At 37.3% G+C, this 10939-nt stretch overlaps 1 protein-coding gene across 1 annotated transcript; it reads right to left on the minus strand.

Annotated features, from left to right (window-relative positions):
* Positions 1 to 915: 915 nt before the first annotated feature.
* LOC124865256 lies at positions 916 to 8205 on the minus strand. Its single transcript, XM_047360214.1, has 12 exons — positions 8003 to 8205; positions 7349 to 7492; positions 7129 to 7228; positions 6822 to 6970; positions 6392 to 6614; positions 6124 to 6293; positions 5878 to 6027; positions 5598 to 5751; positions 5376 to 5515; positions 4920 to 5102; positions 4524 to 4562; positions 916 to 4427 (listed from the first exon to the last, which is right to left on the minus strand). Exons 1-12 carry the CDS (start codon positions 8006 to 8008, stop codon positions 3990 to 3992), a joined length of 1896 nt encoding a protein of 631 aa, XP_047216170.1. The 5' UTR covers positions 8009 to 8205; the 3' UTR covers positions 916 to 3989.
* Positions 8206 to 10939: the final 2734 nt, after the last annotated feature.

Here is a 10939-nt window from a genome sequence, read left to right on the forward strand (position 1 = left end):
GGAAAGGTATTTATTTAGACAATTTTCTCAGCTAATTACACACTAGAAAAGTTAGAATAACTTATAATCTGTCAACAGAATTCACTGAGTAAGATTTGGATGACAGAATAATATAACATTTCTCAGGCCACCTGAAGTAATATTTACTGTAAACATTTTTATTATAAATTATAATTATAACCATAATTTACAGGCAATGGGAGCACCTAACCCAACTGAAGCCTTTGTCGTGATAATGTTTTACTTTATGGTATGGCTTTTAGTGAGCCAATGAGTGCCTGGAAAAGTGAGACACTGATCTGGAATGACAATCGGCTTATTGTTATCCAGTAGTCATTGCAGGGCTTCAGCCACCACAAATGTAGCTGCTTGTTGGCTCAAGTGCCCTGAAAGTTAAGCAGTGTGGAAGTCATTACATCTCAATGGGAATCCCAACTGTGCTCTAAATTTATGATCAACTGTTCTTGCCACAAAGCTCATGTATACAGTGTTGACTGGTTTATTTGAAAAGTAGATGAGCGCACATCAAAGGTTAGGTCAGCCAGGCATTCAAGTAATGACCCAAGTTTTGTAAATTAATATGAATACTGTCAATTAAACGTAACTTTTTTTCTTTTCTCTTTCGCAGTCTGATGCTGCTGAGTAAGAAACACAATCTGAAGGACCATTCAACAGACTTCATAAAATATGAAAATTCTGTTGTAACATGTGCAAAATAAATTATTTTATTCACTGTACTTTTGTTTTTTGTAATGTTTTTAATCTGGACTAAATTTAGATCCATATTAGCAATGTCTGTTCAACGCTTAAACTAATTAAATAATTGTTTAAGCAGATAGGAGGCAGGGTATCACTCTTTTGTATCAATGAGACCAGTCCTTCTATAAATTAAGCATATTTGCAGCATGCATATAATATGTTTGGCTATTTATTTATTTTCATGTTTGGCATGGGTAGCATTAAAATAACTACTTGAAAGACATGAATGAAACTGAACAAAACATTCATAGCCTAAGTGTTAAACAACAGCACTTAAAAGAGGCTCATAAATGTAGGAGGATGAGCACTGAGCTGTCAGTAAAGGCTTGCTTCAACATACAGAGCATGTTCATTACATTACAAGAAGCACAGCAGTCTTCAGTTGCTAGACTGATATAAACACTTCAAAGTAAGAAGTCGCATATCAGTTTGCCAAGATATTTTAGGCATTGGCTTAAGCAGTCTTATAGACAAGTGTCAAAGAGGGACCATCAAAGCACTTGGAGCAAAGACAGTTTCTGCCAAGACGGTATCATGTAACAGACTCAAGCAACTGCCCTTTCTTCCAGCACAGCCTTCTGTGCACATTCAATAAAACACTGATTAAATAACCTTGCTAAATGTGTTGTTGTGCATGACTGCAACGGTCATGAGAAATGTCAGTAGTATCAGTTTCGCTAGTTTAGTTGAAGCAACAGAAACACTACAGAGTTCAGAAAATTACATTCATTCATACAACATGTAGTCACACATATTGTAAAAAATTACAAACAAGATTGGGTTAAAATAAAATACATTTGTTTCAACATAATTAGCTTTAGATTAGGAATTTGTCAGGTCTATAAAGAGGTTCCCTAAGGTTCACTGTGTTCCTGTCAAAGTTAAATTTAACAGTTTCTTCTCAGCCTCTTCTTCACAAGACATGCTATCATATTTTATCACAGTTTAACAGCTTGGTGCACAGGCTCATTTTTTAAAATATCCTCTGAAGGCGACTACTCACAACCTACTGTCCATGTTTATTCCCATCTACGCTTTAAAAATAGATGCATGTTTTTTTCACCTGCATTATTTCACGCTAACCAACAGAATGACTCCAACAGTAGTAATGTAACATATTGAAGGATTCTAAGACTCAAAAACACTAACACCAAAACATATTTAAAACATTTGATGAAATAGCAAACTGAACCTATCCCGGTTTATATAAAAATGGCAATGCTTTTTATTATGGCAGATTTATTTCCACTATGACCCAGCTATTTATTAAGATAACATTAAGGACATTTTGAGATATGTAGGTAAAAACACTAAATCACAAAAGATAACTTTGCATAAATAGTATATTCTAAATGCACATCAAAGATTGTGCAGAATACCGATTTCTTTTTCTGTTTTTCCAAAATTGTTTTTACTATCCTAACCCTGACGTTAGTCATCATTCATGTTACTGTTACAGCTGTAGCTTCTTAAAAATCTTGTTTACTGGCACAGGTCTTATTTTGGGTGTCAGCCCAACCTAGAAGGCAACTGTTCGTCCTCTGCATTTCAAGGTGATACATTATCCTTTCTCAGCTTGTATGGAATGGTGTGCAGACCTATTTTATTTCAGACAGCTGAAAGATTTATATCCACTGCAATGTTATTCCTCTGAAACCTCAGCCTGGATAGTGGAATATTAAATTAAATACTTATTACTTCACTGAAGAGGATTAATAAAGACACGTAGGTGACAGTGTGATAGTGAAACAACATAAATCCATTTATCCGTTTTCCAAACCTGCTTTGTCTTGTCACAGTCACAGGGCAGGTGAGCCGATCACAGCTGTCATCGGATGAGAGGCCAAAACAGTGTCACAGAAGACATAAATCCATCCATGCTCACTTTCACTCTTAAGGTTAAATAACTCCCTACTTGATCTAATGTGGATGTTTTTTGACATAGGGGGAAAGACGGTGTATCCAAAGACCCCCCAATACTGGGAAACATGCCAACTCTACACAGAAAACCATGCAGGCCGGAAAGAATCAAATATTTGTTGCTTAGAGACAAGAAAGAACATGGATTTTAACCTATATTTTATGGTGAATAAATGCATTTTCAGATGAGCTCATTACATTCCAGCAACTGAGCTGCAGATATATCAATAGAAAGTTGACTGTTTTCCTATTTTATTTTCCTAATTTTATTCTGCAGTGGCAAACTGATAAAAAATCTTACATCTGTGAAGACAAGTATGTGACCAGACTTAAGGAACTGGAGAACAGAGTCTTGCCAAATAGTCAAAACTGATAAGGGCCAGGCTGTTGAATGTATAAATTATTTAGGTGTCTATAAAAAAATTATTTCACAATTGATAATACAAAACTTTAAAGGTCTCACAGAATGAGCAGTGAATTCAGCATGAATTGAAGGAATAGGAGCACATGGACATTAAGAGACAGGTCATCAAGCTGAGAAGTGAGTCATGATACTTAAAAAGTAGTGTTTTTCTTCTCTAACAGTATCATTAATTACCCATGTGCAACTTCTTTACCTACAGAGGATGTCAGTAATATATACTCTAGTTAAAAATATTAATGAATACCAACTGACAGTGCACCATTCAAGACATTATACAAATAATCATCTATGTTTGCAGTTTGATATAATTCATACGTTTTTCATTAGTGTACACACAATTTACTCCAATAGTGATCTATTCCCCCAATTCTTGACTAAACTTTTTTATAAATAATAATCATAATTTGTGCTATAATCAGGGGTAACTTCTTTTTCATTATTGGCGGTGGCAAATTCTGCATTTATTTCAGATAATCAAGAAAATTATACCAGGTTTAATTTTTATTTTATTATTAAAACGTTTTGTTTTTTTACCTAAACACATGTTACACAACTGTTGTTATGCTGAAAACGATATCTATCCTTTAATTTACAGAATACATGCATTACCTATTAATAATAAAAAGAGAAAAAAAATGTCAAAAACATAAATAATCATCTCCCACTCACACCACAGCTCAAAAGACAAGCTGCAACACACAAAATATACTATATACAAATCTTTAATGACAAACATATCTCATAAAACCTACACTTCAGCAGAGGTGTGTAAATACTTGCACTATTTCAAAACAAAGCAAAAAAAAATACATTCTCATTGTCTAACTTTTTTATATTTCAAATTTAACTACTATTATTTGTATGTACATATAATGTCTATCCAGACTTATTTATTATCCTTCTTTCTAGCTCCCTTTCCTTTACCTTGCTCTACTTTTTCTTTTCCTTTTTTATGAACCTCTTTACATTTATCTGGTCCTACATCTGTTGCCTTGTGCATCTGGGCTGTGCGCATATTCTCATTTAGAAAAAAGGATTCTTTTTCTGGACTGACAGGGCCAGCCAAACGTTTCTCCTTCTCATTTGGGCCTGAAATCACAGGATGTTCTTTCTCCCGGTAGGGAGATGATGGCCGTGAATGGGCTTTTCTAGGACTTGCCTTTCTTGGAGAGGTATGCCTAGATTTAGAATATGTTTTGGGCACAAGATTTACATCTAAGGATAGTGGTCTACCAAATACTGGACTTAGAGGAATCACAACATTGTCCCCTGGAGCACCAAGTGTAAGAAAGATTTCTGGTATTTCATAGTCATTCTTAAATCCCTGAAACAGACAAAAAGACAAATAGATGTTCCAAGACCTTTTTTAACAATTAATTTGTGCAAATACAAAACATTCCTACTCTGTGGTAGAGCTTACCGGCTGTGGTGTTATACTCAGTGATACTTTCAACGTCATCTATTGGGAGGAAAATAAAATAAAGAACACAACACATATCTCACAGTTGTCATCAGACACACATATTTTATTCACAGTGGTCTATTGTAGACCAGGTCCAGAATTTTACTCAAATAAGAAAGATATTGAAACATTATCTAATAACAAGGGGGCTCAATTTTCCCTTACAAAATAATTAGCTGAAATTCATTCTGCAGTACAATCACATGCTGCACCCCAGCAGTAATGCAGCATGTGACTGTACCCCATATACAATGTAAACAATTCACTGTGTATTTAGGCTACGTTAGATGACTTTCAAAATATCTTTTTCACACTCTACACTTTTAAGAAAGGTGAAGGTGAACATATTTCTACCTGTGCTTGTGAGTTTTGATTCATCCTGACTTCAGTCTCGGGGGTAAATGAAGCAGACATGGGTAGGGCCAAGGTAGAGCTCGAATCTGCATTAGCTATTTGAGGATGAGAGGAACTTCTGCAATAGGACTTCCTTGATGAAGAAGGAGTTCCTTCATTCACAATAATATATGGTGGTGAGACCTAGGGAAGGGATAAACTACATAAATGCCTCACCACTGGAGAAGCAGTTTATAAAAATAGTTAAATGCAGCCATAGCTAATTTTTTTTCCTAAATTTTCATTAAATAGTTCAATGTGTTTTTACAGAAAATATTGATGAAATACATAATTTTTACATAGTAAAGAAACTGAATCAATTCTAAACCTAAAAGCCATAAAAGCTCAGTGATTATTTAGTTTTTTTTTTTTTACATGGTAACCTATCCAATAAAGTATACCAAATGTATAACTTACTGAGAAGTTAGCCTTTGGATTACTTGCATTTTCCTTTGCTTCAGATTTTCCACCAATCCCTGGCAGCAGACTATGTTGATCATGCTGTAGCGGTGCCTGACTAGAGCTCTCACTATTGACAAATGCAATAGGTTTAGACCCTGTTGAGGATATTCAAGTTATTTCTGACATTTCACAGACAGAATCAAATTTGCACTATCTTGTCCTGTGTGTTTTACTGACCTATGAGCTCATTATTCAAAGGGCCTCCATTGTGCACTGGAGTGGCAGCTGTGCTTCTGCAAGGTTGTAAATAGCACCGTTGCTCTTCCATACGTGCACTTTGTGCATGTCCTATTGTCTCAAAAAAGTGCTCCTGCTCAGCTGTAGATAAATCCTAAATTAGAAAAAGTAAAAAAAAAAAAAAGCATAGACCTCTGATCACTGATATAACTGGCTAAAACCAGAACAGGACTTTGTCGCTAAAACTATAAGCCGCATATTTTACAGAAAGATATCTAACCTGCCATTGGTGATCAGTATTAAAGAGTGCAGAACTCTGGGGAGGTTTATCAGATGCATCAGTTATGAGGTTTTTGCGTTGACTCGAAGGGGTGCTCAAATGTTTAAGGACTTGTGGTGCAGAGCATCTTTGTTCATCCATCCTTGAGCCCTATCTCAGGAAAATATGTTATCAAAATAAATGTTGGGTAACTCTAGATCATCCAACATATTACTTAATATACATGAAAACTATGACTTATACAACCTGGACTCTGGCAACCAAATAACATAGATTTCTTGCTTCCATTTCAGCAGGAGTTAATGTTGATGTGGTGCCTCCGTTCTGTATTCCTGGTAATGATGGAAGAAACATACGCTGGTCATCAAGTCGTCTGCCCTGAACGTTTCCCAGCAAATTGAAGAGCATTTCAGCATCTAGTAAAGAAAAAAATTAAAACCAGATTTCAAGATCAAATATGTATACAATTATTTCAAAATATCTGACCAACAATCAAAAAAAGCATGCTTCTAACCTTGGGGAGTTGTGTTTAGACTGAGTTGGGGGCTGGGTGTTGCTTGAGAAGTAAGATTTGATGCACATTGTTGTTTCTCTTTATTCCTTGGTCGATTTATATCAGAGTTTGTGCTGAAGGAGGCTGAGCAAACTAGACCCAAAGCAGGCACTAATGTTTCATTTTTTTGAGAAATCTGTGCCTCTTCAGGTAGGAAACACCTTTGATCATCCATCCTGGAGCCCTGAAATGCATTAGACCAGCAATTCTCTTTTCAGAATTCGACAGCACATAAAATAATTTTAGGTTTTATACACCAAACAGAAAAGACAGAAATATTAAACATGTTTTCTAATATTCCGTCCAAACACTGGGAGCATCAATCTGTTTTTTTTTTGTATATTTTAATTAAAGTGGTAAAAAAAATAACTGAAAGTGAAAAGAAACTAACCTGGACTTTTGAGACTAAATTAAAAAAGTAGCTTGAATCTCCATAAGAGTCGCCATCTTTATTCTTTAATACAGGTAATGATGAAAAAGATACTCGCTGGTCATCCAGCCGTCCGCTTTGGGTCAAAAGCTTTAAAAGTAAATCAGGATCTAAGAATAAAATACACAAAAAAAATTGAAGTGTAGTTTTTGCAAACATTATCTATTTTAAAGAATTCTGAATTAAAATGATTGTTAAAAGCCCATTTCATCAATTATGTTTGATATACTTGCAGAAGGTATTATGTGCTTGAGTGAACAGGGAGCACCTCTGCTAGGATCCAAATTGCAGCGCTGGTCCTCTATACGCCCACGCTGGCCATGGGTGATCATACTGAAAAACTTTAGTTGTTCTTCAGGGGATTCTTCCTTTTTACATTGTGTGAAAAGATTGGGAGAAAAATAGGCCACATGAACATTTTATGATTCAACCTTGGAGTACGTAGTGGGAATTTCTCATATTTACAGTAAGTATTTAACAGAACAGACCCTTAAAGAACTGGAGCGGTGACGCTGAGAAGGAACTTGCAACTGATTTTCTGGTGCCAACAGTTGCCTCCTCTCGATATCTGGCATACTCTGTGTCACACAGACCAACGTTTCTGAGCCATGGTCATTATTACTGTCTGATGCCTAGAAAAACAGGAAACATTTCAGGGAAATATTTAAATCAGTAATTCAACCCAACACAAACGGGTGCATGCCATCACCCTTTTATAATTTCTAGTCTAGAGCCTAGCACTCAAATGAACAAAGGCAGTTGTAAATAAAATGTTATCCTTGCTTGCTGTCTAATGTATGGGGGCGTATAACATTGGTTAATTCTTTGAGGAGCAGCTGGAAAAAAAAATATTTATTAATTTACAGACTAACAAGTACATCAAAGGTATTTGTACTCTTCCAGCTCTTACAGTCCATCCAGATAAGAAAGAGTTTATAAGTCACAGGTAAACCTGAAAGGGTAAAATAAATCTAACAAAAATAAAACTGCCTCTATTAATAAACTTATTCAGGTTTTGGTCATTTAAAGTACATGGAAAAGCATAACAGTTCTTTTAAGAAAACTATTTTGCAGAAAGCTTGGAATAAAGCACTAATAATAAAAAAACAAAATGCATACATGTGTTGCTACAAAAGTCTTACCTCCATATCAGTATTTTCTGATTTTCAATGAACTCCACCAGATGTCATTGTGAAAAATTAGAGAAAAAAAAAAAGAGAACTAGGTAACTTATAGATGATCACTTCTTATGATTGCAAGAAACTCCATTATACATTTAAAGTGAACTGCAATTTTTTGAAAATGATTCCAACTGATGCTACTCCAAATGCTTGTTGGATATGATGCGGTAAAGTGGTTTTATAAAGTCCCAAGTCCTGAGTATTAACCCATCATTATAAAGACCCGAGCTAGCCCTCCCTTCTTAATATCACCGTTTATAATCCCGGATAAAAACATAATCCTCACCAGAGAGATGGATGATCTCTTTATCTGTGAAGTGTATGCATTCTTCAATTTGACCCACCACTGTACTTAAACTTGATGTTTGCTCCTTTTAAAGCGAGCACAATCAATATTCGGTTTATCTATATAGCGGCAATTCACAACACATTTCGTCTCAAGTCACTTCACAGAAGTCAGGTACATACAGGGGTTGGACAATGAAACTGAAACGCCTGTCATTTTAGTGTGGGAGGTTTCATGGCTAAATTGGACCAGCCTGGTAGCCAGTCTTCATTGATTGCACATTGCACCAGTAAGAGCAGAGTGTGAAGGTTCAATTAGCAGGATAAGAGCACAGTTTTGCTCAAAATATTGAAATGCACACAACATTATGGGTGACATACCAGAGTTCAAAAGAGGACAAATTGTTGGTGCACGTCTTGCTGGCGCATCTGTGACCAAGACAGTAAGTCTTTGTGATGTATCAAGAGCCACAGTATCCAGGGTAATGTCAGCATACCACCAAGAAGGACGAACCACATCCAACAGGATTAACTGTGGACGCAAGAGGAAGCTGTCTGAAAGGGATGTTCGGGTGCTAACCCAGATTGTATCCAAAAAACATAAAACCACGGCTGCCCAAATCACGGCAGAATTAAATGTGCATCTCAACTCTCCTGTTTCCACCAGAACTGTCCGTCGGGAGCTCCACAAGGTCAATATACACGGCCGGGCTGCTATAGCCAAACCTTTGGTCACTCATGCCAATGCCAAACGTCTGTTTCAATGGTGCAAGGAGCGCAAATCTTGGGCTGTGGACAATGTGAAACATGTGTTCTCTGATGAGTCCACCTTTACTGTTTTCCCCACGTCCGGCAGAGTTACGGTGCGGAGAAGCCCCAAAGAAGCGTACCAAGACTGTTGCATGCCCAGAGTGAAGCATGGGGGTCGATCAGTGATGGTTTGGGCTGCCATATCATGGTATTCCTTTGGCCCAATACTTGTGCTAGATGAGCACATCACTGCCAAAGACTACCGAACCATTCTTGAGGATCATGTGCATCCAATGGTTCAAACATTGTATCCTGAAGGCGGTGTCGTGTATCAGGATGACAATGCACCAATACACACAGCAAGACTGGTGAAAGATTGGTTTGATGAACATGAAAGTGAAGTTGAACATCTCCCATGGCCTGCACAATCACCAGATCTAAATATTATTGAGCCACTTTGAGGTGTTTTGGAGGAGCGAGTCAGGAAACGTTTTCCTCCACCAGTATCACGTAGTGACCTGGCCACTATCCTGCAAGAAGAATGGCTTAAAATCCCTCTGACCACTGTGCAGGACTTGTATATGTCATTCCCAAGATGAATTGACGCTGTATTGGCCGCAAAAGGAGGTCCTACACCATACTAATAAATTATTGTGGTCTAAAACCAGGTGTTTCAGTTTCATTGTCCAACCCCTGTACATTCCAATTAATCCTAACCATTGAACAGTGCAGTCAGATTCAGTTATTTATTCAAATTGGATAAAAGGTTTTTCTATCTAAGGAAACCCAGCAGATTGCATCCAGTCAGAAACTTGCAGCATTCCCTCCTCCCAGATGAGTATGTAGAGACAGTGGACAGTCACTGGCATTGACTTTGCAGCAATCCCTCATACTGAGCATGCATGTAGTGACAGTGGAGATGAAAAACTCCCTTTTAACAGGAAGAAACCTTCAGCAGAACCAGGCTCAGTGTGAGCGGCCATCTGCCACGACCGACTGGGGGTTTGAGAGAACAGAGCAGAGACACAAAGAGAACAAAGAAGCAGCACTGATCCAGGAGTACTTTCTATGGGAAGGAAAAGTAAATGTTAATGGATGTAGCTCCTTTAGTCATTTCACCTAGAAAGAAAGAACAGATCAACTCTGAGCCAGTTTTCAAGGTTAGAGTCTGAAAGAGAGCACATAGAGTTAGTCACAGTAAAAGCTCAGTCAGCATGTCTAGGAGAGAGAAAGGGTTAAACACTAAAAGACAGGGCTATGTGGATCATCGGTAGAGGGTGAGCATTAAGTTGTTGCCAGCAGAAGCTTGGAACGATCCCCCTCTCCAGAAAGGTGTCACAGGTAGACACAGAATCAGGCCAGGTGTAGCTTCTAGGAAGAGAAAAGGGAGAACAAGGTTAAAAGCTGAAATAACAGCAAATAATGCAAAATTGGAGAGTAGTGTGAGAATGTAGCGCAGAGGGTGGAAGTGGTCATTATGTCCTCCAGCAGCCTAAGCCTATAGCAGCATAACTACAGAGATAGCTCAGGATAACCTAAGCCACTCTAACTATAACCTTTATCAAAAAGGAAAGTTTTAAGCCTAGCCTTAAAAGTAGACAGTTTGTCCATCTAGAGCCCACTGATGGCCATTGTTATACTAAAAACCACGATTGGGATACCTCTCTCTGTCAGATTGACCATAACCATTGGAAAAGAGAAGGGGTCATACAGGTAGCAGAAATGGAGGGTGTGTTATATAGTGGTGACCAGTCAGAATAACAAAACTGATATGGTTGACATTTCTGTCAAGTAGGCAAAAGTTTTATTTTCCAAATTATAAGCAGGCCTTAACGCAATATTATAAAACAAAATTAGGAAGAG

This window comes from Girardinichthys multiradiatus, unplaced genomic scaffold (assembly GCF_021462225.1).
Source record: "Girardinichthys multiradiatus isolate DD_20200921_A unplaced genomic scaffold, DD_fGirMul_XY1 scaffold_64, whole genome shotgun sequence".
Lineage (NCBI taxonomy): Eukaryota > Metazoa > Chordata > Actinopteri > Cyprinodontiformes > Goodeidae > Girardinichthys > Girardinichthys multiradiatus.

Bases quoted from the DNA above. Each gene is read 5' to 3' on its own strand.
- LOC124865256 (XM_047360214.1), bottom strand. The intron at 6,028-6,123 runs GTTGTATAAGTC...TTCCTGAGATAG, and splicing joins ATTTGGTTGCCAGAGTCCAG to GGCTCAAGGATGGATGAACA. The intron at 5,752-5,877 runs GTTAGATATCTT...TTTCTAATTTAG, and splicing joins ATACTGATCACCAATGGCAG to GATTTATCTACAGCTGAGCA.